The sequence below is a fragment of the Parus major genome, chromosome 12, assembly GCF_001522545.3.
Source record: "Parus major isolate Abel chromosome 12, Parus_major1.1, whole genome shotgun sequence".
NCBI classification, from domain to species: domain Eukaryota; kingdom Metazoa; phylum Chordata; class Aves; order Passeriformes; family Paridae; genus Parus; species Parus major.
In genome coordinates this window covers 20,089,583-20,114,263 of record NC_031781.1, presented here as the reverse complement: position 1 = coordinate 20,114,263, position 24,681 = coordinate 20,089,583, and the positions used below count along the sequence as shown (strand labels likewise).

At 51.0% G+C, this 24,681-nt stretch overlaps 4 protein-coding genes across 10 annotated transcripts in view; 1 reads left to right on the top strand and 3 right to left on the bottom strand.

Annotated features, from left to right (window-relative positions):
* PLXND1 (plexin D1) overlaps positions 1–6,223 on the top strand; it is a 65,733-nt gene extending 59,510 nt beyond the window's left edge. For both annotated transcript variants that reach the window (XM_015640784.1, XM_015640783.1), the window contains exons 34-36: positions 2,048–2,188; positions 3,002–3,076; positions 3,729–6,223. In XM_015640784.1, coding sequence (XP_015496270.1) covers positions 2,048–2,188; positions 3,002–3,076; positions 3,729–3,845 — 333 coding nt within the window. In that variant the 3' untranslated portion in view covers positions 3,846–6,223. The remainder of the gene's footprint in view (positions 1–2,047; positions 2,189–3,001; positions 3,077–3,728) is intronic.
* A 1,492-nt stretch (positions 6,224–7,715) lies between these two features.
* On the bottom strand, positions 7,716–9,315 carry LOC107210249 (histone H1oo). 2 transcript variants are annotated; one of them, XM_033517573.1, is made up of 5 exons: positions 9,134–9,315; positions 8,671–8,936; positions 8,459–8,591; positions 8,323–8,381; positions 7,716–8,244 (listed from the first exon to the last, which is right to left on the bottom strand). In XM_033517573.1, the coding sequence occupies exons 1-5, from the start codon at positions 9,147–9,149 to the stop codon at positions 7,849–7,851; spliced, it is 870 nt and encodes a 289-aa protein (XP_033373464.1). In that variant the 5' UTR covers positions 9,150–9,315; the 3' UTR covers positions 7,716–7,848. The 2 variants fall into 2 exon arrangements, with proteins under 2 accessions (XP_033373464.1, XP_033373465.1); XM_033517574.1 differs by having other exon boundaries at positions 8,459–8,579.
* A 2,387-nt stretch (positions 9,316–11,702) lies between these two features.
* Positions 11,703–18,011, bottom strand: RHO (rhodopsin). Of its 2 annotated transcripts, XM_015640791.1 has the most exons (6): positions 17,919–18,011; positions 14,247–17,641; positions 13,152–13,320; positions 12,893–13,058; positions 12,412–12,651; positions 11,703–12,023 (listed from the first exon to the last, which is right to left on the bottom strand). In XM_015640791.1, exons 2-6 carry the CDS (start codon positions 14,605–14,607, stop codon positions 11,904–11,906), a joined length of 1,056 nt encoding a protein of 351 aa, XP_015496277.1. In that variant the 5' UTR covers positions 14,608–17,641; positions 17,919–18,011; the 3' UTR covers positions 11,703–11,903. The 2 variants fall into 2 exon arrangements, with proteins under 2 accessions (XP_015496277.1, XP_015496276.1); XM_015640790.1 differs by having other exon boundaries at positions 11,931–12,023; positions 12,412–13,058.
* A 66-nt stretch (positions 18,012–18,077) lies between these two features.
* Positions 18,078–24,681, bottom strand: part of IFT122 (intraflagellar transport 122) — a 30,274-nt gene continuing 23,670 nt past the window's right edge. The window contains exons 23-29 of one of the 4 annotated variants that reach the window (XM_015640785.2): positions 23,784–23,884; positions 22,450–22,615; positions 21,366–21,477; positions 20,847–20,975; positions 19,921–20,000; positions 19,160–19,324; positions 18,078–18,498 (exon numbers count right to left, since the gene is read on the bottom strand). In XM_015640785.2, the coding sequence (XP_015496271.1) occupies positions 18,409–18,498; positions 19,160–19,324; positions 19,921–20,000; positions 20,847–20,975; positions 21,366–21,477; positions 22,450–22,615; positions 23,784–23,884 (843 nt within the window). In that variant the 3' untranslated portion in view covers positions 18,078–18,408. Of the gene's footprint in view, positions 18,499–19,159; positions 19,325–19,920; positions 20,001–20,846; positions 20,976–21,310; positions 21,478–22,449; positions 22,616–23,783; positions 23,885–24,681 lie in introns of those variants that run through there. The other 3 variants (XM_015640787.2, XM_015640788.3, XM_015640789.3) reach the window with 3 other exon arrangements.

Genomic DNA, 24,681 nt, shown 5'->3' with positions numbered 1-24,681 from the left:
GGGGCTGTGGCCGCCGGGCTCCGCACACCGGTGGGGGAGCTGAGGCTGCTCCGAGCAAAGGCGCGGGCCCAGCGCCCGCCCTCAGGCCCCACACGCTCCCGCAGGGCTGCCTGGCAGGAAAACATCCCGTCTGCACAGTCGCTTTTCTCCCACTGCCTTGGCCGAGCACCGTGCTGACGTTTGAAACTTCCTGACATAAATAAGTTTTGTTAAGAAATGCTGTAAATCGCCCCCACTGCCCCCCCCACCCCAGAGGCTGGTGGGGACAGTGTGTGACTTGGGGGACACCCTGCAGTGAAGGGGTGGGCACTACACCCCCAGCTCCAGAGCTCCAGGAAGCCTTGGTTGGGAGAGGTTAATGCTGGAGGAAGATCTAATGAGCGCTTGATTTTATGTTTGTTTGGGTTTTGGTCTTTTTTTTTGGCATGTGTTATGAAACACCTACAATTTGTCCTTGTCAAGTGGCAGATGAAGGGAAGAGGGGTCAGCTGGAGTCAGACAGCAGATGGAAACACTTTTCTGGAATACAATAGTATAAGTGAATGAATTGTTGAGTAATGTGGGAAGAATAAATCCTCAGCATAAAAATCAGCTTGCATGTACACGGAGTATATCACTGAGCATTTTCCAGACTGGATTCTTCCCTTGGTTTCAGTACGTTGCTCTTGATACTTCAAAATGTGAGAGCAGACTCAGTCCTTACATCTCCAGTGCACAAGCAGTTAATAAACTGGCACCCATCTCTTCATAATAGAGACAAATCAGACACAAATTAAAAGATAACTTAGCAAAGAGGCAGCATGGCTTTCCTTTGTGTTTCCAAGGAAAAAACATAATGCTATGAGCAGACTCTCTGTAAGTGGACCATATTCTCATAATGCCTCGTCACTGGGTTTGAAAATAAACTGCTGTGGGATCTGGTGCCCGTTTCCTGTTTCCCCTGCAGCATCAGCCAAGCTACAGATTGCAGCAGCAGATTGGAGTCACCCCGGGCTCCCCTATTCCTGCACGACAGAGCCAAGTATGCTGCCTGTGGGCAGAACTCACCACTCCCTCCCAGCAGCAGGTCCCCTCCCCTCTCCACCTGTCAGAGCACTGGGCAGCAGTCCTGCACACCCACACTGGGGTGGCAGGCCGTGGTGATCTCACTCCCTTTGGTGTCCCCAGGCCTGGGGCCCTTCCCCTTGGGGAAGTCAGCCAAGTTCATTCCTGGGGCAATGATATCAGGAGGACAGAGTTGCCTTGAGGTTAAAATTATTCATGCTATGTTTGCAAGGAGGGCAGCAGGGTTGTGCCTCCACCGGTACAACCCAGTTGTGTGGCTGGGAGGTTAAGGCTGTTGTGTCCAAGATGACATTAATCAAGAGAATTCAGTCTTCTCTGTTAATTACTTTATGTGCACTCAATTTAGGCCAGGCAGGCTGGATTAGCCAATGCAAAATAAATCAAAGCTACATGACAAATCCAAAACCAACTGATGAAGTTCAACTTGTAAGATAGCTTTGTTCTTTAGCTTAAATCAATGTAGCTGCTCAAGAAGCCCCAGCAAATACATGCAGAAGCCCTTCCCTTGTTGCCAGTTTCCACACACAGCACCACAGAGCCCGAGTGTTTGATCTGGCACAGGTGTGCTACCTCACCTGCAGAGCATCCCCTGGCAGCAAGCCACCCCACCTGACTCTGGGTGTGCTTTTAGCCTGTGCTTGCTGCAAATTAAAGCACACAGCCATCACCCCCTTCTCAGGCCCTGAGCTGGTGGATGTTCAGCTCATGCAAAGGCAGTAGTATGCTGCTATGTCTCTACATGGTGCCCATCCACAGATCCTTGATGTGTCTCAGCCCTTCTGCCATGAGCTGTTCAGTGCCTCAGTGCTGTCCAGCACTGCACTCGCTTTGGTGACAGCTGGGACAAAAAGCGAAGCTGTTCCTGCACCCAGCTGTAGCTGGGGTCCCTGCCTGATGTCAGTGCTTTGGTCAGGCAAGCAGAATAACGTTTTCAGCCAGGAACAGCCCAGAGCCTGATTTTGGTGTCTCACCCTTGCTCTAGGACTCCCCGACCAACAAATTGCTGTATGCCAAGGAGATCCCTGAGTACCGGAAGATAGTGCAGAGATACTACAAGCAAATCCATGACATGCCACCCCTGAGTGAGCAGGAGATGAACGCCCACCTTGCCGAGGAGTCACGGGTACATGGGTGGAGAGGATGGGGTTGAGTCTGCAGGCTCGGTGTCCTGCTGGAGCCTGGCAACAGCAGTGAATGCACACGGGCTGCAATCGGCTACTGCTTAGATGCTGGAAGGAGCACACAAGAAAGGATATTTTGCCTGAAACTTCCATACACAAACTTCATCTGACCTAATTCCAAACATCTTCAATTACTGCCAGAGCTGCAGTAAACACCCATGAGTTTGCTTGAGCCTAACTAGCTCTGGCACCACTGGGAGTTGAGAGCAAAATCCAGTGCCAAAAAGCCAGGAAGTTTGGACACGGATTTCTGCAGTCCTTCAGCCACCCAGCCAGCTGGCTCCCAGGCACAACTGCCAGGGACAGCCCTGAGTCCCAGGCAGCCACTGGCAGCCAGCCCTAGTTCCAGCCACAAGAGCTGGCAGACACATTCCAGATCAGACTCCTGCCAGTGATGCACCGCAGGTTCCTCAAAATCAAACTTCTCCCCAGGGCGTTTTAGCTTTGGGCACCAAGCAGGATTTTTCTGTTGATATTCCACAGCGCAGCTGATGTGCTGCCCCCTCATGTGAAATGGCTTTGGGCACAGGGGTATGCAGTGCTGCCCAGCATGGGTATTTTACAGCTGGCTTTGAAAAGACCAAGACCCATCCTGATGCAAGAAAACACACCTTCCTTAAAAATCCAGCTATACCAATGTGACAGTAAAGTCAGGCACAATCTGCTTTTACTGTAGTCAGTGCCTGCTGGCTGGGCTGGAACTCACATGCTCCATCCTGCTAATGTTTTCCCCTCTCTTTTCTGTCTTTATAAAGAAACACCGAAATGAGTTCAACACCAATGTCGCCATGGCTGAGATATACAAATACGCCAAGAGATACCGCTCCCAGGTGAGTGGGTTGTACCCAGAGCACACGGGCTCTGGCCTGCCTGGGAAGGGAGGAACCATTGCTGCAGTAACCCCACAGGCAGACACCTGCATCTAGTCCCACAGAGCAGGGATTACCACACAGGAGTGTGCATAATTGCACTACATATGTAATAGATGCATATGCAGATGCACCTGCTCTCTGCCCCTTGTCTGGCAACTTCTTGGTGTGGTCATTCCCAGCTGATCCTAATGGCATTTGAGTGGGCTGAAGAAGAGCTACCAGATGTGTAGACCCTTTCAGGAGAGCAAAACATGCAGATAAGGTCCACCCCCAAAATAACTTGCACCTGCTGTTCCTGCCCCATTGAGGCTGTAGCTCTGGCTGGCTCCCACCCCCCTGCAACCTGTGGGCCGGTGCTGTGCCCTCAGCTCTGTTACAGCAGTGCATTTTTGTTGTATACCACTCCACTCCTGGCCCTGACCAGGGAGAGTAGTCTCCTGACTAGGAGAGCAGGGGTGCTAGGGGCATGAGCATGGGGGCTGTGGGGCAGGGTGGGCTCTCCCTTTTGGGGCTCTGGCTGGGATTTGGGCTCCACAGGACTGCTGGGGGGAGCTGAGCTGGCAGGTGGGCACTCCACACTGCCTCAGCACCCTGCCTGTGTCTCCCACAGATCGTGGCCGCCCTGGATGCAAACCCCACGACAAAGCGCACCCAGCTCCAGCACAAATTTGAGCAAGTGATTGCACTCATGGAGGACAACATCTATGAGTCCTGCAGTGAAGCCTAGGCCGGCTGCAGCCCTGGAAGTGACCTTTCTTGCAGCACAGTACCACAAGGGAACCTGCCATCAGCTGCAGGCATACCTTGGTCATACTCAAACCAGCCTTGTGGAGGGGGTGAGCCTGGCCATGGCTAAAGGTTTGCCTCACTTCACAAGAAGCCACAAGACACCTTTCTGAGCAGCTAAAACTCTCTGGTCTGCACTGTGGCACCCATAATTTATTTGCTGTTGCCAGCAAGAAGTGGAGGCATGACCCTTGTGGCCAGCTCAGTTCACCAGTTTCCCCTTGGTCAGCACCCAAGCAGTCAGCACTCCGTGCATCCCTGTGTGTGGTTCCTCGGGACGGGGCTGCAGAGGCTGGAACAACAGACACAAAGCAGAAGGGTCACCTCAGGGAGTAATGACCACAGACAGCAAAGACCATCACAGCCTGAGCTCCCACTCCATCCCTCCAACATCCATGTTTTTCCAACACTGGGGACTCTTATCAGCTGTTCACTATCTGCTGCATTCTGTGTATATTTGTGCCTTTTAATTTTCGTACTGTATGTGTAAACATAACCACTCCTCCATCTGAGACTTGGGTAACACAGGGAACTTGAGGCTGAGACAAAGCAGTTGCTTCCCAAGCAGCTAAGGCATGGTGAAAGCACTTTATCCCTGATGGAGAAAGCTGTTTGGGAGCTGCAGGGAGCACAGTCCGTGTCAACATGAGGAGGGCTGTTCTGCCTTTCCTGGGCTCTCGTGCCTCGAGGTCAGCTGGAGCAGTGGGGAGTGAACGCTCCAGCAGGCAGCTGGTCCCAGGCACGGTCCCAGACCGGCTGTGGTGGGTGGGGTGGGGGCAGGACTGTGCCCCCAGCTCCTGTCCCCACGCTGGCTCCACACGTGTCCATGGCACTGCACCACCTCAGCCCCAGAACACCGCTCATGCCCACAGGGCCAGCGCCCGCTGGCAGCCCCGAGCCACACACAGGGCAAACACCAGATCACATTGCCTCTCCTTGTGACCATCACCAAACACAGGCCAGCCTTGTAGAGGTGTCTCCTAAAGTGGCTTATTCTGCTTGCTTTGGGCCCAGCCCTGTGGCTGGTACCTGAGAGCAGCCAAGAAATTGGGGCTTGGCTCTATAGCCGGCCTGTTTTCAGCCCTTAAAGGCAGAGGGACTGGACCCAACCCAGCAGTGACACAGGCCAGCAGAGCATCCCCAGCACCCAGAGCTGCAAACTAAGGTGAGAGTGTCCCAGCTCAGGCTGGGGTCACTGAGAGGGTCCCAGTGGCAGAGAAATGGAGCTTGCCCGACACTAGACACCCCCGTGGCACCCTGCCAGCCCAGCCTGGTGGCCTGTTCTCCCTCCTGCAGCCTGGGCAGCTGTGACCGCTCTGGTGTCCAGTGTCACACGAGTCCCCACAGGGCTCAAAGCCAGCGTCTCTGCTTGGGCAAAGGCTGCTGCCCCACCACGGCAGGGGCTGCCACACAGGGAAGAAACAGTTACTACCTCACTGCAGGAGGCTGTAAGGGAAGCCTTTCTTAGTCATCCAGCTGGCTAGGATGCAGTCTGGCATTGGATGAATTTGTCCACCAAAACTCCTGGGTGATTCACTGCCATGGACAGGTGCTCTCCGTTCCATCAATGCCACATTTGTCAGAAACCAGAACATCAGAGTTGTGTATGTGTACATAGATATCTATTTTAAAACAAACAGTAGACTTTATCCAGTATGTTTAAAGGTGGGGAGGGAGGGAGGGAAAGGGGAAGAACAGAGGTTTTTTTAAAGAGAACTACAGAAAAAGTACTTACACTGTGGAGGTCTCAATGTCTTTGCTGAGGATGTGGCTTCAGAATAGAAACTCTAAGAATGTAGCTGGGCTACATTTTATTTTGAAAGTGATTTCACAAAAATTTCTTGATGTTTTTGTCTTTCAGAAACTGTGAATAGCCAGAGATGTAGGCAGGCCCAGCACAGGAAAGGCCAGGGTGAGAAGGACCAAGGTAGCAGAGAATGTTGAGCTTGGCTGGAGGCAGGGAAAGGGCCATGGAGCTATAGCCCCATGTTGTTTGTTACAGGGAAAGGATACAGGTGAGCCAAGAGAAAGTAGAGCTTGCCTCCAGGTGCCGTGGCTGGGCCATGTATTGGGGCTATTGTCTTATTATTTAATTTCTTTTCCAAAGACAAAAAAAAAAAAAGGAAAAAAAAAAAAAAGAGAAAAAGTAGTTGCTACAACCATTTAAAGGAACAACCTTTAGCAGAGGGTTTGTAGTGTTGCCTTGAACCTCCGAGCCCTTTGTAAGATGTGTTGTGGATGTAGTGCCCTTACCTGCTGTGTAGTGGAAGTGGCAGACTCCTGGCAAAGCCTATCTTTGTAATAAAATAAGGTGCTGAACCTATGGAGTGAGTTCCTGCCAAGCACACGGGGAAGACACCTGCACAGACAAGTTTTGCACATGCAAGCCAAGTCATGTTTGGGATCAGCAGCCCAGAGAGAGCAGTTTTGAACTCCTTGGGGCTCTCCACACACCACTCCCACAGCCAGTGCCAGCCTTCCTTCCCGGGCCAGGCACAGGAGGGGACAGCTGGCACATGAAGATCAGTAGCCCCACAGAAGCAGCTGCAGCCAGGCACCCTCACTTCCATCAGGTGCCTCCCTGCACCCCGACACCAGGGCCCTTAACAACCATGGCAAAGCTAAATCTTTCCCCTCCCCCAGTAAAAGCAGTGCTTTCCAGACACCAGAGGGATTTTCTTCTTCCACTAGAAAGTTGATTCTTTGCAAAGCTAAATCCAGACATTAAGTTATTTGGCCTTTCTCAAAGCAAGAGAGCTTTGCATTTCACACCTGGTGGCTGGTGAGAGGGAGGACACAGCCCCTGCCTGCTGCTGTTGGGGACATTGCCACATGGCTGAGTGCTGCTGTGAGGCCACCCCCATCTGAGAACCCAATGAACTCTGCTCAGTCCCTGCTACCACATTCCCTATCCTGTCCCTGGGGGCACACGAGTTCCAGTTCCTTTAAAGATGGATCAACATAGTCAAGGCTGAAGTTTAAGAGAAGCTAGTTTGCTCAGCTCTTGCTTAAGCCCCAGAGCAAGGCCAGGAGCCTTGGAGGGCAGTGGCAAGGCCAGCTGCAGATTAACAAAATCCTCTTTAGAAAGAATTTTACTTCCACTTACTTTCTCCCACCCAGGAAGACTTTAACCCATTACACGATCAGCATGACCTTCAGAAGGGCCCTGCTCAGGGCTTAGCAAGAGAAATTCAGGCAATTGAAGCTATTAAATGGAAGTGTGATACACAGGAGCTCACAAATTTGTAGGTGGGAACTGTGCCATAGACCAGTAATAAGAGCACGAGCTGTGCTGGAGGCTACAGTAACACCCCAAACTTGGTTTTTGAGCCCTAAGACACCTCTATCTTCCTCTTACTATAGTTAAAGCACAGGCTGCTTCACCTCTGCTGGCAGACATCTGCCCATGGCATGAACTCAGACCTGCCACCCTGGTGCTCCTGTAATCCCAGCTCAGGCAGGCATTAGCACAAGGGCAGCCAGGACAACAGAGGGCTGGACACCTCACACAGTGATGTGGGCACCATGGTTCCACAACAGCACTGACCATGCCTGAGCTTCTCTGTTCCTGATGGCGATGCCACTGTGCTGTGTCCCATGGGTCTTGGGGTCCCTGCCCATCACCTGGCACAGTCAGCCTGCACACACACAGCCCCTAAAACCAGCGGCCCCTTGGCACCACAGCTGGGACACGTGGACAGAGAGAACACCTCTCCATGAGGGCAGGTAGCAAGGCAGCCACCTGCAGCATCAGCTCACCACCATGCCCTGCAGATTTTGGCAGAGAGAGGGAAGCACAGGGACCACAACAGTCATGCCATTCCATGAGGCAAGTGAAGAAGCTTTATTAGGATAAGGTGAACACAGAGTTAAAACTTGTCCTAGGGACTGAAAGCAGTCCAGACCCCAAGGGCCTGAGGCCAGCTGAAGCAGTAATAAGCTCCCTATGGGGCCTTTCTGTCTGCTGCCACGGGGACTGCCTTCTTCAGCCTGGCCTTCCCTTGCCCAGCTCCTGGAGTCGCCCGGGGCTTCTTTGCTTGATCTTGACCTCCCTGTGCCTTGGGGGCATCCTGCTGTGCCCCCTTGGGCACCTTCCCCTTGCTCTTTCCCTTGGGGGCCTTTTGGGGCCCCTTTGCCCCAGCACTTGCAGAACTGTCGCTATCAGTCCCTCCTGCATTCTCAGCAGCCCGAGCTGTGCTGGGTCCCGAGTGTCCTTTCCGGGGGCCCTGCCGTTGGCTGGGGGGCCCTGAAGGCCCTGGGCCACGAGCCCGGGACCGGCCAGCAGACTGGGGATGCTTCGCTCTGTCACTCCTGGGCTTCTCTGCTGCTCGTGGCTGGGCCTGCAGGGAAGAGAAGAGAGCAGCTCAGGGTGTTGCTATGCCATGTGCCACTCAACCCCACTGCTGGCCCCAACTCACCTTCACGGGCTTCACCTTTGGCTGCTGCTTGGTGGCTGTTGGCTGCTGCTTGGTGGCACCTGTGAGGACGGGCAGAAGATGAGTCCAGGAAGGGCCAGGCATCGTGAGCTTGTTCACAGCACCAGCAGCTCTTTACCTCGCTGTCGTGCTCCTGCCACGGGGGCCTGGGGAGCCTTGGTGGTCCCTTCCTGTCCTGGCTTTGGGGTCTGTCCTCTGTCAGGATCTGCCTGGCCCGGCTGCTGCTTGTGCCGTGATTTCTTCAGTGCTAACTGGAGGTGAGAGAGAGCTGTCAACAGGACCAGGCAGCACCTCAGTCCCAGCCCTGGGGCCCCAGCAGCCCCTGCTCACCTTGAAGGTGCCAGTGGCCCCCACAGCAGAAGAGTTGTGGGGCCGCACCAGGTCCCCACAGCTCAGCCCCTTACTCAGCGCCTGCTTCAGCATGTACTTGAGGCGGATGGGATCCACAGTGGGGTACTTGGCCAGGATGAAACGCTTGATGGCAACAACAGAGGCACCCTTCTTCTCATCATGGGCCCGCAGCGCCTCCTTGATCATCTGCAGGGTTGGAGGGTGCTGGGCCTGACAGCGCTGGGCTATGCCAGCAGCTTTGGCTGCTGGAAGAGGGGCCATTTGAGACTGGAGCCCAGACCTGAGACACCCACACCCCCAGCAGCCTCAAAACCCCCAGAAGCCAAGCAGCCACAAACCCTGCTCATCCCTGCAGCCCCCCAGGGACCCCAGCCATCATAGCCCAGAGCCTGAGCCCAAGCTCCAGCTCTGAGGGACCCCACAGCACTTGCAGACCCCTTACCCAGCTGAGGCTCCATGGCAGTGCACAAACCCAGGCAGTCACAGGCACCTCAACCCACAGCACCACAAATCCTCCCACCACACCCAGCTCACCTCCATCCAATTTATCTGAAGAGCAGCCTGGCTGCAGGTGCTGCTTGGCAGCTGCTGATTGCTGTGGTAGAAGCCCTGGTGGAAGCTGGGTCTGGGAGTTGAAGGCCCTTTGGCAAAGCTTTGTGAGGGGCTGGAGGGGGAAGGGGCACACCTAAGCCGAGGGTTTGGAGAAGGATGAGAGATGGGGGTTTTGCAGGATGATTATACTGAACAGGCAGATGAAAGGTGTCTATGTGCTGCTAGCTGGGTGTTGGGGTGCTGGGATTGCAGCTTGCTGACAACACTTGCTGTGGGGTGCACAGGGAAGCAGCCCAGAGCCGTGTGAAGGTGGGATGTGCTGTCTCCCTTACCAGGTACGGCCTCACTAGGAAATGGGACTCTGATAATGGGGTGGGGGGGAAGATTCCACAAGTGAGAGGAGGAAAATGAAGAGCTGCTTGGCTGGCAGCAGAGGCAGGAGGAACAATTGTCCCCCAGTATCCCCAGGTGTCACAAGCAGGACAACAATTTTCCCCACTCACTGAATCCCACGTTCAGGGGAAAGCAGTCCCAGCCCTGGACATGGGCAGCCCTGTCACTCCCATGACCCCTCCATGCAGGCACCTGTGCTTGTGAGAACAACCTGAGTGAAACACCACTGGCTCTTTGGTGTACAAACAGTGCAAATGTCCCCACTGCGGGGACCACCAGCTTTATGCAGGACTCACATGGATTTTGTGTGCATTGTCTCTTGGAAACAAGAGGAAGTTTAAAGTGGGATTACATGATGGCAGGGCTGGCTCATGGCCATCTCAGCAGACCACAGCAGTGGACCTGAAAAGCACTGCCCATGGAGACCTTTGTCAAGAAGGTCTGTGCTCACCTCTTGACCCCAGGGGCCAGATCCTGGCTGAGGTGCCAGTAGGAGCCAGCTCTGGAGCAAGGAGCTGGGAGACAGACCCATTGCCCTCCTCCTCCCCAGACCAGCACCAGCCTGTTTATTGCTTCATTTCCAGTCCATTTCTGAATTCCCCAGGAAGGAGACAGTGGGGGCACAGGAGAGCTGCTGGGGCTGACACCACGGAACATTTGGATGCATTTCCTCATCCTGGCTCTATCCATCACCTCTCCGGTAGCTCTGTGATGCCTCTGGCACCTGGCTGAGCTGGCAGGAGGGTCCTAAACCCTTGCTTGCCCCTAGCACCAGCAGCAGCAGCCAGGTGTAACAGTGTGAGGACAGCCTGCGGGCTTGGGGCCAGGCCTTGTGCCGGGGCTGGTCCTCCATGAGTGGGAGAGCCACAGTGCCAGGCATCACCACACTCCTGTGGAGCACAGCCTCATGGACAGCAAATAATGCTAAATCCTTCCTCCTCTTCCCTCCAAAACCACCTCCCAGATTTGAAGTACATGAATCAGACATCAGCCTAAACACTGAATTATTCATAAAACTCTAATCTTTAGATTTCACTGAATATGCAGAAGTATCGATAAAAAAAATAATGAGAGAATTGTACTTGCAAATTGCTCTTTATTAAGGGTTTAACTCGCACGGGCTCTATACATTCCCTATTAGTCCTTGCAAAGCTGCATAGGATTAGAAATCAGAGAGGATAATAATGTACAAAAATAGGTTCAAATGTTGATAACACTGAACAGTGAGAAAAACATCTTATTTGTATAACTGAACTAAAAATAAAAATGAAGAACAGTGCTACAATTGCAATATGCCATCTTGTAGTGCTTTGAACATATGTCGGCCTTGCTGAGCCATATGCTGCTGGGTCGTGCCTGCTGCTGTAGAGGGGGATCAGCCCCGTGCCTCGATGGCACCAGAGCTGCCCAGAACCTCCTGCTGGGCCGAGGCCAGGCCCACCACAGCCAAACTGGGGAGGGGCATGAGTGAACTTGTTGGGGGCTTGGCCCTAGGGGTCCAAAGATGCCTGAGGAAGAGAGATAGGACTGCGGGGAAGGGGCGCAGGGGGACCTGGAGCAGAGCTGCTGCCGAGGGTGCAAACTCTCCATGTGCTGCTGCACCAGTGCTGGAGACAGAGCACAGAGCTGGCCCCACCAGGGCTGCACGGCTGTGCTGTGCTGGCAGGGCCCTCCTGCCTGCACTGGTACCTGTCCCACCCCCTGGAGGAACCACAGGGTCTCCCAGGACTTCTGGCAGATGGGACAGGGCCGGAGCCGGGAGCATCTGGCAGAGCCAGGGCACTTTGCAGCACCCAAACGTGCTCTGGGCAGACAGAGCATGATGGGGCTGAGGGACTGAGCAGCACTGGCCAGGATCCATCTCTGGCAAAAGAGCCAGAAAGCGGCCCCAGCTCCGGCCACGGCAGCAGCAGATGCAGAACGTGCCCTGGCTGGGGTGTCAGGGTGGGGTGAGGGAGGCAAGGGCAGCACTGCCATGGCCCAGGCACGGCAGAGCTCTCCGACCCAGTCTGCACTCAGGGAAGGGACATGAGCTCTCAGCAAGTCAAAAGAAATGTGTGGATTTATGCCAGAGGAGCTAAGCCTTTGCATGTTAATTACAAAACGTGTGTACACTTTTTCAGCCTTATTCCCAGGGTTCCCAGAGCCAGGAGCGAGGAGTGTGCCCCACTGGGCCTTGCCATGGTGAAGCAGGGGCAGGTGGTGGTGGAGGTGGGGGAGTTTGTGCTCCCAGGCCAGCACCCAGGGACTGGCTGCTCCCGTGGGGCCTATGCGGGAGAGACCTGGCTGGTGGAGACGGAGGAGGTCTCTGTCTTGCCAGCAGAGGTGTCCTCGTCACCCAGTGGGTTCTTGCCACAGCAGAGGGTTGTGATCATGCAGTTACGGAACTAGAGAGAGGGAAAGCTGGGGTGAGACACCTAGACACCATGCAGCTCTAGCTGCAGAGCCATCTTTAAGCTCAGCAGAGCTGCTTGGAAGCCCCCAGTACTGTGGTGCAGGAGGAACTATGCCTATATGGAGTCTCCTGCCCCACTGCCTGCTCCCGTCCTGGCTCCTCCATCAACCCAGCACCTGCATTATTTCAGGTGGAATGGCCTTGCATTTGTGAGATTTATGCAACACCAAGGATGAGCTGCAGAGTCAGCTTCCCATGTTCCAGGAGTAGATCTCCTGGAAACAGTCCCCACTCCAGAGCACTGGCACCTTGAGATGCTGTAAGTCTCTGCCAGCTGTTATAAACACAAAAGAGGAGTTCCCTGGCCCCCTGCCAGTTACCTGTTTGTTCATTACGATGTAGATCACAGGGTTGTAGATGGCCGAGCTCTTGGCAAAGAATGCCGGGATGGTCATGAAGATGGGCCCGAAGTCTGATCCCTGGTTGGTGAAGATGTAGAACGCGACGCTGGCATAGGGGACCCAGCAGATCAGGAAGGAGATGACCATGATGATGACCATGCGAGTCACTTCTTTCTCTGCCTTCTGGGTGGTGGCAGACTCCTGCTGCTGGGCGGCAGCCTGTGGGCAGAAGGGAATGGAAATGCGACGGAGCCAGCGTGTGCTGCACCAGTAGGAACACAAGGTCAGGGCTCATGGTAGTCAAGCTGCACATCTGAAGTTTACTATTTCCCTCCTCATGGATGGCCAGGCTGGCCCCTGGAGGGCCCTCACTGTCACCGTTCTTGAGCCTGGTGTGGGCCCCTTCCCAGCACTGGGGACAGGGGTAGCCCTGTTGGCCACTGCATCTGGCGGTACCCACCTCCTTGACAGTGCAAACCAGGTTCCCATAGCAGAAGAAAATGATCGATAGCGGGATCATGAAGTGAACCACAAACATGTAGATGACAAAAGATTCATTGTTGACCTCTGGCTTCAGAGTGTAGTAGTCGATCCCGCACGAGCACTGCATGCCCTCGGGGATGTACCTGCAAGGTGAGCCCAGCAGGTCAGCACCCAGCACAGCTGAGCCACCAGCCAGGCTCCCACACCCCTGACACTGGGTCCAGTTCCCTCCCTACCTGGACCAGCCGAAAAGTGGGGGAGCTGCACAGGCCAAGGCCATGATCCAGGAGAAGGCAACACCCATGATGGCATGGTTCTCCCCAAAGCGGAAGTTGCTCATGGGCTTGCAGACCACAACGTATCTTTCGATAGCCAGGACAACCAGTGACCAGAGAGCAATTTCACCTGCACCAGGGAGAGGGACAGAAAGGGACACAGGGACTTTGAGAAACAGGAAAATGATAAAACATGATAGCAGCATGAAGCTTCCTCAGACTGATGTTCCTGAGGACAACCCCTGGCAGCAGCTTAATCTCCACCGCGGGTTCGGAAAGATAAACGAAGAACGGTCAAGGGCAGATGTGGTGGGACAGAGTGAGAAGACCCCTCCTCACTCTACTGCTGACCCACAGGAACCACTTTGCTGCAATGCTTTGAGATTCATGGCAGATCCCACCATCCATCCCAGATAGCACCTGCACCTGCAAGCCTGTGGTCACGCTCCAATATGCAGTGCCCATCATGCCAGGACTTCCCCTCACTACCCACGGCTTCCCAGGAAACTTGTGCCACAAGGACAAAACCAGTAAAACTGGAGCTGTGGCTGAAGGCTGAGCCAAATGGAGGAGGGCATTTTTAGACACCCAATTTCTTGTTTAACATCTGTTAGGTTCCATACCATGCTGGCATGGGGAGGAGAGCCAGCTCCGCTTGCCTGTACTGCCATGGACCACACCAGAGCCAATGGCAGATTCAGCCCTGCAAAATGGGAGGAACAAAGTTGTCATTTCTCAAGTCAGAAAGTGAGCCAAGGAGATGTGCAAATTCAACAACTGCAACATCTGGTGTTGGCTGCTTTTCATTGCTGCACTGTGGTTCTCAGGATACTGAGCAGGTGGCTCCTAAAATAAAGTTTTAAAAAATAGTGTCACTTGTCACTTTCTTCAGCTCCTACCTGGAAACATGGCAAATGGCCTCAGTCCACAACTGCAGCAGGTCAAAGACATTACAGGTACTATGTTTTTCCAAGGTCATTTTAGCAGTTTTTGCTCCCACTCCTAAAATCTGGGGAAATTCCTGACAGAAGACATTTGAAAATCAGGAGAACTTACCGCCCAGTGTGGCAAAGAAGCCTTCGATGTAGCACCCTGTTACTCCAAAGACAAAGTACCCATTCATGGAGGTGTACATAGTGGTTGTGAAGCCTCCAAATACCATGAAGAGGTCGGCGACTGCCAGGTTCAGAAGGATGTAGTTGAGAGGTGTCCGGAGCTTCTTGTGCTGGATGGTGACGTAGAGCGTGAGGAAGTTGATGGGGAAGCCGAGCAGAATCAACATGAACATGTAGGCAGCCAGCGCTGAGAACTTCCAAGGCTCAGCCAGGTAATACTGGGGGTACTCAAAGGGGCTCCTCACCACCCCAGTCTTGTTGGACATGGGCACGTAGAAGTCTTGGCCTTCTGTCCCGTTCATGGCTGCAGTTCGTGAGGCGCTCTTTGCGCTTACTCTGGGAGCTCTTTAGTGCAAGGGGGAAATTGTCTCTGAAACTGAGCCCCTGCCACCTCTCAGCCTTCACTGTCACCCCAAGGAGAACCAGTTACACTCTCCTCCACAGGGCACCTCTTATAAAGTGCCCCCACCAGGGTAAGCTCCAGGCACTGGTGTCAGCACGATTAGGGTTTAGAGAATTATTAATCATAATCATCCCAGGGTAATTGGCTTTGCTGGGAAGGTGTTAAGGTGACACCAGTTTCTGGCCAGTGCTGTCATTGTGGCTCATGGTCAGATATAAAAAGAGGTAGCTCTGCACCGCATCATTCATTTGGAGAGGCTCAAACCAGGCAGCAGCTCCCTTGCACAGCCTCACTCTCCCTTCCCCACTAACAGGAGGGACATGTGTGGTTCAAACCTCAGGACCGTGGGTTTGGGGGCCGGGTTGGGCAGGCGTGGCGTGGTCCCTCAGTGACAGAGGAGTGTCCCAGCCCCATTCTCACCAGGGGAATGTGGATCTGTGAGACCAGCCAGTCCCCACTGGAGAGCCCTCTCCACATATTGCCAGTGGGAGGCTGCAGAAGGCAGCTTGACCAAACCTTCTTCCACATGCTCCAGCCACCGCTCGACTCAGGATTTGGCTGTGGAGGTTTGACCACCACTGTGAAACACTCGGCCCTCTGGCAGGTTACCAACTCTGACATCTCTTTCATGTCTTTCTATCTGATTTGGGTCATGCCAACTGCATTGGTAACACCTAATAAATAACCTAGTCCATCTGTCCTGGATGGGAATCATTCTGCCATGGTGCTGAGAGGCTGCTGGACCAGGGCACTGATGGGAGGTTCAGAGCTGAATCCAGCACTCAGCTTCATATGGTGGTTGACAGACAGCCTCAGGCTCCTCAAACCTTGCATAATCAAACTCCACAGGGAAGGCTATTGCTGGAGCATTCTGTGCCCTCTGTGTCTCTCTGACTCACCACTCTGTGCACCCAGTTTTGCTTGAAACATTCCTTGTGCCAACCAGCAGCTGAGTTACACGTTACCTTAATTTTTCAGAGGCAGTGGGACAAAATGTACAGGAGGTGAGCACAGAGACTTTGCTTTGCCCCTTTGCAGATGACAGAGGCTGGAAGGGAGCTGAGCACAGCCAGGAGCAGGTGAACACCAGAGCCTCATCCAGTGCAGGAGGATGTCCCAGAGCTGCTCGAGCTCACAGGTGCAAGGTGGGCAGAAGTTCATGTCCTCTGTGCCTTAATAAACTTCCTCCAGTCCTGGCCTAGTTTTCACCAATGTTCCTGGTAGGTTAGCTTAGCAATAAGTTTAATGGAGAAAAGCACTGTACTCTCCCTGGAGCAGAGTCCAAGCTGGGAAACCTGCCCTCTAAGCGGGGAAGGTGAAAAGAGCTGAAGCAGCAGCACAGACTGGGGCAGACCTTGCTGGCAGCCCAATGCAGGCCACAGTCTGTGGACAGTCCCAAAGGTCTTCCTTCACCTTAACACCAGGTCCACACACACTGCTCACCCTAAGTGCCTCTCAATTAATTTCTCACACTTGTGCCAGAGTAGTGCCACTTTCTAACTGCAAATGCAGCTCTTTACACTTGTACCTGGCCTTGCAGGGATTAAAGGTTTATTTCCTAAAACACTTTAAGCTGATGCAGTAAGTCACTGCTGAGGCAGCAGCTGCTGTGCAGAGCTTAGGGCTGGCGTGCGTCACCGCTGGATGCAGCAGTGGGACAAGCAGGCAGTGAGAGACAGGAACGGGGCAAATTGCTCACAACAGCTTCCAACCAAAGTGCTGTGGGGGGACCTCTTGTACCTGCAGGGACTCCTCAGCATGGAGCTGGTGGGCTCCATGGCACAGGGCAGCCTGGACTAGAACAGCTCCATCATGTATGAGGCATGCAGAGTGTTTCTGCCCAGAAAAGCCCAAAACGCTTTTCAAAGCTAGGCTACATTCACAGAGTTTAAAAAAAAGCATTGGTCCATTTTGTCTTGGTCCATTTTGTCTTTGTGCCTTTCTCTTGAGTTTTATAATTTTTCATTCCCACTGGCACTGCACAGCCAGCTCAATTCCAGAAGGAGCTGAATTCCACCCTGGCTCCCATCTCAAACAGCATTGTTTATCCATGTCAATAGCAGAGTCTTCACTGCAAACAGTGACAGCTGAGTCAGAAAGCAGACGAGCTGTAATTAGAACAGAATGTTTTTAAAGTGGTAAATCAAGCAAACTTGGTCAGGAAGCACCGAGGGACTCGGAAACCCGGCGGTGTGATTGCAGGGTCTCCTTTTCCAGAGGAACTGGCGCAGACAGACATCCCGTTTCACGTGCAAAGTGCTCCCGTGGGAGCTGCCCTGCCAGCACCAAGCACCTCAGCCAGTTGCTCATGTCCTTTCCCACTGAGGGTAAAGGCAGGCTGGAGCAGACAGGCTGCCATCACAGCAGAGCTCAACACGGGCACAGCTGCTGCTGGCACAGCTTCCAGTCGAGAGCAGCACCACTTCCCAGCCGAGCTGGTCACCCACGTGCATCTTCCTGCTGCTGGGAACGGTGGCCATGGTCACTGTGTTCCCTGGGGTACACTGGTGTCTCTGGCACAGGGTTTGCTTCCCCCACAGCAGCCTGGGGTGCTGTGTGCTGCTGGCTGAAGTGGGAACACACTGGTGCTGCAGCGGGGCTGAGCATTCTCCCTGCTCTGCCCCCTCAGCAATGGGAACAGAGGGACACACCTGGGACACGTGTGTGTCCAAAGGGCTGTGCCACTCCAGATGATGTTGTGCTCCAAAATAAAAGCTCAGGGAAACGGGGAAGAAGGGAGGATGTTTTGTTTGTGGTTTGTGCTTGCCTTCCCAAGTGAGTTACTCCTGCTGGGCCCTGCTCTCCAGGAAGCAGGGAATAAATTCCTTCTTGCTTCGCTTTACTTTCAAGCAGAGCTCTGCTTCGGCTACTAAGCTGTCTTTATCTCAACACAGGAGTTTCTTGGCTTTTGCTCTCCTTTCTCCTGGCCAGCCCTGTAGGGAGAGCCAATGTAGGGGCTCAGGCACTGCCTGGGACTGATGCCCCCCACGTCTTGTGCCTCCAGATGAGGCTGCAGCAGAGAGCAGCAGGTCTGTCTCCTCCCACCTACACACAGAGCTCAGCCCAGGACTGACACCATGCTGGGGACACCGTGCTCAGCAGCACTCCTGGGCACAGCCCTCCGTGGCAGCAGCACAGAGCTCAGGTGTGCACAGCCTGACAGGCTGCTCTTCAAAGGGTGAATTCCACACAGACTCAGCCAGCACCTACCTCAGGGGGGCTGTCAGATGCCCCCAGTGCCAAGAGTAGTGGAACTTTTCAGATTGTATTGGAAGGGTTCTAAATGCTGCTCTTGCCTAAATGGAATAGAAAGGAATAAGAAATTCAAGATCAGAAGCACGAGTATTATAGCAAATTTTGAGACAATAGTGAAAAATAGTCCCATTTATTTGAAGATCTGTCAACTGGTGTGTGTTAAGGAGCACAATCTGGAGTAAAAACCAATTACTTAAAGGTTGAACTTGATCCTAGAAATGTTCCTGTAAAATTCTGTGGCACTTGCTGCTTGTCTGGAAAATGCAGAGCACATTCACAAAAACCAGACATTGTAATTTTAAAAAATAGTTACAATTTTTCCACTCTTACATACAAAATGAGACAAGATGATGTAACTAAGTTATTAGGAAAGCTCTACAGATCTAAGAAGTGTTTTGCCAAGCCAACAGGGGAGTCTGATGTTGAGGTAAAAGGCTGGCTTTCTTCATTGGTTTGACTCATCTATTCTCCGCCGACAGAATGGACAACAATTATGCTGCAGTATGAGGAGCTCATAGTCTTCTGTGTGAAACATCTGTCAATTAAGAACATATTTAAAACAAGTTAGCCTGTACCCTGCTCAAGAAAATGCAAACTGAGCTCAATGGCTGCTCAGTATCACAGATACTCTGTGGTCACACAGAACTGATCACAGAGAATTGGTCCTACAGCCTGGAACGGAGCAGCAAGCACTTCCCAGACCTCTGCCAGTGCTGCTGAGAAGGCACAAACCCATTAACTAATTTTGCAAAAGGGTGGACAATTAGGCAGTTGTGTAAGAAAACATGACTGAATTCCAGCATTTTAAAAAGTCATTTCTGAGCGAGGCAGGAGCAGGACTGAACCACAAGTAATGGTCACTGACTGGTTTTCCTTGCTAGACCAGGCTGCAAGTCAAAGAGACAGAGCAAAAGGAAATAAATACAAATCAGCTTCTGCTGGTCAGCCAAGGTTTGCTCAAGAGGCTCTGACTTGCTCTCAGGGCAACTTCTCAAATTCAGCTACGGCCAAGTCTCCCAAGGCAGCTGCTCCTCTGTCTATCACACAGCTCAGAGCTGGGGTTTCACTGCTCTGCCTCGCGCAGGAATTTGCCGAGTACATCTTAGAGTGTGAGGTTTCTATGATTAGCAGAGTTTCACCCATCAGGTTTGGTCAGGGCTTTTTGTTTATTTCCACAGCTGTGTGTGGAGCAGTACCTGGAAGCAGGATGGACACATGGTGATGGAGGCGTCGGGCAGCAGGGAGCGGTAGTACTGCCAGCGCAGCGGCCGCGCCCAGCGCTTGATCAGCACATCCCTGCGGCTCATGGAGCGCAGCACGGCACGGCTCACCACCACCGGCACAAACTCCGAGCCTCCCTGCTGCACATGCACAAACAGGCGCTGTTAACAAGCCCTTGGAGCATTTGTAAGTTGTTACAAGAAGCAAAGTAAAATTCAGTAGAAGAAGCTAATGCAGAACTGGCCCAAGCCTTGTCCCACCAAACTCCCCGTCAGTTCTATCCGAACCTTCAGCATCCAGCCACATCTGTTTCCAGTGAGCTTCCCTTATCTCTTTAACACAATTCCTTGCAAGAAACAGCCATGCTCACAGTCTCTATGAAACCCTCCCAGTAAGGCCTGCTCTACAGGTGTGTTGCTGCTGTACCAGTACATGGCGAGGAAACAAAATTCTAGGAGCGTTTGGTTTAAAATATTTGTTGTTTTGTGAGGTTTGTGTTTGTCTGTTGTTTGGGTTTTTTTTTTTTTTTGCTGTTTAGTTTGTTTGTTTTGAGGGGTCTTGTTTGTGTTCTTAAGGAAGGTGTTAACTGGTTAGTCCATTTCCCTCTCAAGTGCTATCCCTCTTCCCAGTTCCCTGCTCTGCAGCTCTTGTTGTACCACATACACACCAGAAAAGCAGCTTTGTAAAGTAAAATTTTCTATTAATTTCTGTTGGTAAACACATGTACAGTTCTTACCTCAAAGCTCAGTTTTGCTGTAAAGGGATCATCATCTTCAGTTATATCTGTATTGTCATCAAGCTTCAAACTCTGAGTATCTGGATGCATGTCTTAAGGAAGGACAAGAATTCATGTAAAACTGGCTCTGCTTACCATAGGCAGCACTGACAGAATCAGTGTGAGAGCACCCCAGCAGGATCAGTACCCTTGCTGCTTCAGAGTATCTCAAACTGTGACAGTGCCCAGGCCATTTTACACAAAGTACCAAGAAGGCCTTGCTGGGATTTCCAGTGCCTGGGGAAGTTTATCACTGCAGCTGCTGTACAACAGCCAGAAGAGACTGACCACAGCCAGGCATGACATCAGCTCTTACCCTTCCACAGATGACAGAGCAAAGAAAGCAATCCATTGAAGTTACATTTTTGGGCAGCTTTAGTCAGAGTTTGTTGTGTGTTCTTGTGCAGTACTCTACATCTCATGTTCTATAATCCCCCCAGCAACTGGGAGCTCTGGATGCCAAAGCATTCCAAACCAGATCTCAACAGGAACAGTTGTGAAGTGCTACTTCCCTTGGCTGAGAGAAAGCAGCCTCTAAAGGAAGCTGTTATTGGAAGCAACACACTGCAGATTCCCCCCATCCTTGTCAGAAAGCAGTTCACACAGAATAGGTAAAGCATGGCATTTCACTGTTAAAAATAAACATTGCACAGGATTATAACTAACCTGTCCTGATGGAAAAGCATCTTAACAATATTAGGTTTAGCTAAACCATATTTTGGTTGTTATACTATATATACTATAACACGACAAAGAAACAAGATGCAATTGTACTTTTACATCAGTCATATGACAAAAAGAAAGGTTTAAATCTAGGGGGAAAAATAAACTCAAAATCGTTTCATTTTTCCCTAAGAAAACTAAAGCAATTCTAATCAAAAGGATACGGTCACTCATCATCTCTTGCCATTTATTCTCTCTTTTATTCACTCTTGGAACTTCAAGATCAATGAGAGCTACAGCTTCTTCATCTGTGATGCCATCTTCCAAATAGAACTCAACCAGATGCAGCACCTCTAAAAGTTGGGAAAGGCAGGAAGTGTTTGACCTGCAGGAGCTCAGGGAATGGCTCATCCCAGAGACTGTGCTCCTTCACATCTGTGCTGCTCTGCCCACCTTCTCCCATGAAACAAATTAACTAAAATAAAATTACAGCAAACCAAACCCCCTGAACTTCTGAAAGGATTATGTTTACCTTCACAGAACACTAGATACATTGCAGTGTCTGGCCATAAAACAATGCTCTGCAGTGAGAGCCAACAACCCCCACTTAGTGCAATTTAACAACAGTAAAGGAACATTTATTTGGCCAAACAACATTGCAGAGCCAAGAAATTAAGCAGCAACCTACTCTGTTAAGGTTTATCTACTTGCAAAGCACGAGCAAACGCGATGTCCCAACACACCGTAGGAGGAGGCCGAGAAGACGAAAGGCTGCCTGCAGTTAATGCAGACATTCCCCAGGTTATTCAGCAAAGGGTTGTTGGTGGAGCACCTGTAACACAGGGGCACGAGCTCCTGAAAAGACAGGTTGAGAGCATGGTAATCACAGACCTGCACATCCCCAGCTCTTTGTTTTCAGTTAAATACGGCCCCCTCGGCTGACAGCACCGACACACAACACCAGCACCAGTCTGCAGAAGCACTGCTGTGAAATCAGATCCTTCAACATCTGAAAATGTTTCCCTTTTTAACAAACCAGCAAGTTCTCCCATTAAAAATAGCCATCTTCACCATTTCAACAATTAAATTTTCACCTTGCCTTTGCAGTAAGAGAAGCAGAATTCTGCATCAAATACACAGGGACAAAAAGAAGCTGAAGAGAAGTTTACTGAAGCAAAGTTTTTTGCTCTAAGATTTGGTCAAATTTAGGTTCCCCAATTAATTCCTCTCTTTTCAAAAGCAGAGTTATTTTAGGCAGTTCTTAAAGGGTGTGTTTCTATTATTTCAGGAGGCCAGGTGCATGTTCACTGGTACAATGCAATTTATTTTTAGTGAGTACTCCCTGAGACATGACTTTATAGAACACTGCAGAAAGCCAGACTTCAGTGAAAGAAGAAAAGGTGTTAAAATAAGATTTACGGAAGGAAGGTCACTGAAGGGATGGAGGGAGGAGGGAAAGAGTGCTCGGAGTGGGACAAATGAAAGTGACCTGCAGCTGGAGAGAGAAACAAAGACTGTGGAACAATAGCATGTGAACTGGGGAGAAAAGGGCTTGGAAGAATTAATCGGCAGCGGGGAAGGTGACTGCAAGAGAGGAGAGGGAGGATGGAAGCTGCCCACAGAGAGGGCTGATTTTAATTTGCTCTCAGGAGCAGAAGGAAGTCTGACTTGAAGAATAACAATAAAAGGATTGTGTTTCCAGCAGAAACAATAATTATATCACAGAGCCATGAATAATGTATTTCAGATTGTTTTGTGCACACAGGATCTCGTATTCTAGGATTAGGCCACATATTAATGATTAACATGAAACACATTACAGCTTACTTCACTGTCATGGAATGGCTTGGATCGGATTGTCAGGCTGCCCAGCTCCACGGATTTCTGGAACCTGTCTGGGATCTGCAGTCCATGCAGCTTGTCATAGGCATGACGAGCCAATTTATATGCACCAAGAGCTTTACTCTGCTTTGCCAGGGCCAATAATGTATTGCTATAATTCAATTAAGGAATAAAAATACATACAACATTTAGCAAAAAACACAATATTCTGTCCAATCATGGAAGTTGTGCAATGAAGCATATCCAGCTCTGGGACTTCAAACAGGCTTTAACCAGAGAAATCTATTTACAGAACTTCATTTACAAGCATGTGTGAAAGGACTATCAAAACATCCGTGGGCAATTATTAGCAAGGTAAGGAACAACCTTGTCAGGAATGACCCTACATAAATGCTGCTATGATTAAATATTCTGACTCCATTTACAATATTTCAGTAGTTTTGGAGTGCATGCATTTTCCCCCAGCCAATTAAAAAAACCAAAATCCAAACATTTTTTACAGCGTAAGTAACCCACTGACACTGAGTAAATACACATGATGTGATTTGAAGAGTGTGCCCCGGGTAGTAGCCAGGTGCTGTCCTTCCCTTTCACCAGAGTGAAACAGAAACTGCTGTTTACACCTACTGACCACGAGGCCTGTTATCAAAGACTTCATGAAAGATTCAATGTAAGTGAGGAAGTTATGAAAAAGAAAGCTAACATCCCATCCAAAGCCAGCAATGAAGTGAAACCAAGACAAGGCCTCCCTAGGGCATCCAGTGACCTTCTGGCATCTCTTCCAGAAAGGTGCATTTCACTGGGCTCACACAGCCCATTTAGGAAATGCTCCCCAGAGCTCACTAGGCACTAACAAAACCATGCAGATGTTGGCTTGACAGGCCACACCAGCCTCATGGAAAGAAAAAGCTCCTGGGTTCCCCCACTTCTGTTCCAGATCAGTCCCCCTGCACCAATACCATCAAGATTCAGAGCCAACAGCTTTTTGCAGTGTGTGGTGTCCTAGAACGTGGCCCTGTGGCACAGGTGACACACCAGACCAGGCAGGTGTTCAAGGTGGCCTTGCAGAGTTACATGTTAGTTGATTTGCACAGCTCTCCAAAACTATAACAAATAAACTACTGCACAATAAACTCAGCACACAATAGTTTGAAGATGCTGATTATTCCTAAGGGACAAAAGTCAGTTCCCATTAAAAATAACTAACAGCTGACACTGAAGATTCCCTGCAGGACATCCCTGCCCTGGACCAACAGCAGTTATTCCTTTCATGTATCACATGATAACTTCTAGATTTTTTTACTGTACTGGAAGGATACACTTTTGAGATCCCCAAAGGAGTCTCCTTTGTTAAGCTGTGAAGCAGAAATCTGGAAATATTGAAGAGAGTTTCAGGCAAGTGGAAGCTGAAAGGCTCCTCCTGTGGTATGAAAAACATAGACACACTTTTCTAAGCTGGAAAACCAACAACTTACATCAGTAAGCAACACAGCACAAGGCATCTCTAGTACTGTGTTTCTTTCATCCATTGAGGTGTTGACAGAACATAATGAGTGGCTTTTGCATGTCTTTATCACCAATATCATACCTGATACATACAGAAGAGAGACAGGGAGATCAGTGTGGCTAAGACAGAACCTTTAACAGGTTATTTAAAAATGAGGGCAGTCTGCACAGCCACAGTGCAGAGTCTCTAGCGCTGTGAGATCTGCAGTAGGCAGCAGAGTAGACAGCAAAGACTCCACAGCACAGAGTCTTCTTTTGGGCAAGGGCACAGAGCAAAGGTTTACAAATGTTTTACAACAGATACTTGCACCAACAAGGATGGCAACACAACTCTAATTGCTGGAATTAGTAGGAGCTCCTCACTCGTGACTGCACATCAGTGACACACGTAGCACCCTGTGCAAATCCTTAGGCTAGCATGCCTTCTTCTGTTCAACCCTGTTTTCCAATGACTAAGGAAAAACTGCCCCTGGCCTGTGCAGGAGCACAGGCTCAGGTACCACGGGACCAAACCAAGGCAACCAGCAAAAAGGGCCATGGGCAGGAGGGAGGTCAGGCATTGGCACAGCCCTGCCTCACCTGCAGCCCCAAGGAGCTGAGCAAGTTCTTGTACAAGGCAGCTGAAGACTGTCTAATAAAATAAAATAAAGTTAAATAAATAAATAAAGTTACTACACAGTTATCACTGATGTACATTCAATAATTTCCTGA

Excerpts from the sequence above, each read along its gene's own strand:
- RHO (XM_015640790.1), bottom strand. The coding sequence starts at position 14,607 with ATGAACGGGACAGAAGGCCAAGACTTCTACGTGCCCATGTCCAACAAG. Across the intron at positions 13,321-14,246 it reads CTTCTTTGCCACACTGGGCG|GTGAAATTGCTCTCTGGTCA; the intron begins GTAAGTTCTCCT and ends TCCCTGGTGCAG. Across the intron at positions 13,059-13,151 it reads CCACTTTTCGGCTGGTCCAG|GTACATCCCCGAGGGCATGC; the intron begins GTAGGGAGGGAA and ends CTCACCTTGCAG.
- LOC107210249 (XM_033517573.1), bottom strand. Across the intron at positions 8,592-8,670 it reads GGGCCACTGGCACCTTCAAG|TTAGCACTGAAGAAATCACG; the intron begins GTGAGCAGGGGC and ends TCTCACCTCCAG. Across the intron at positions 8,245-8,322 it reads CAAAGGTGAAGCCCGTGAAG|GCCCAGCCACGAGCAGCAGA; the intron begins GTGAGTTGGGGC and ends TCTTCCCTGCAG.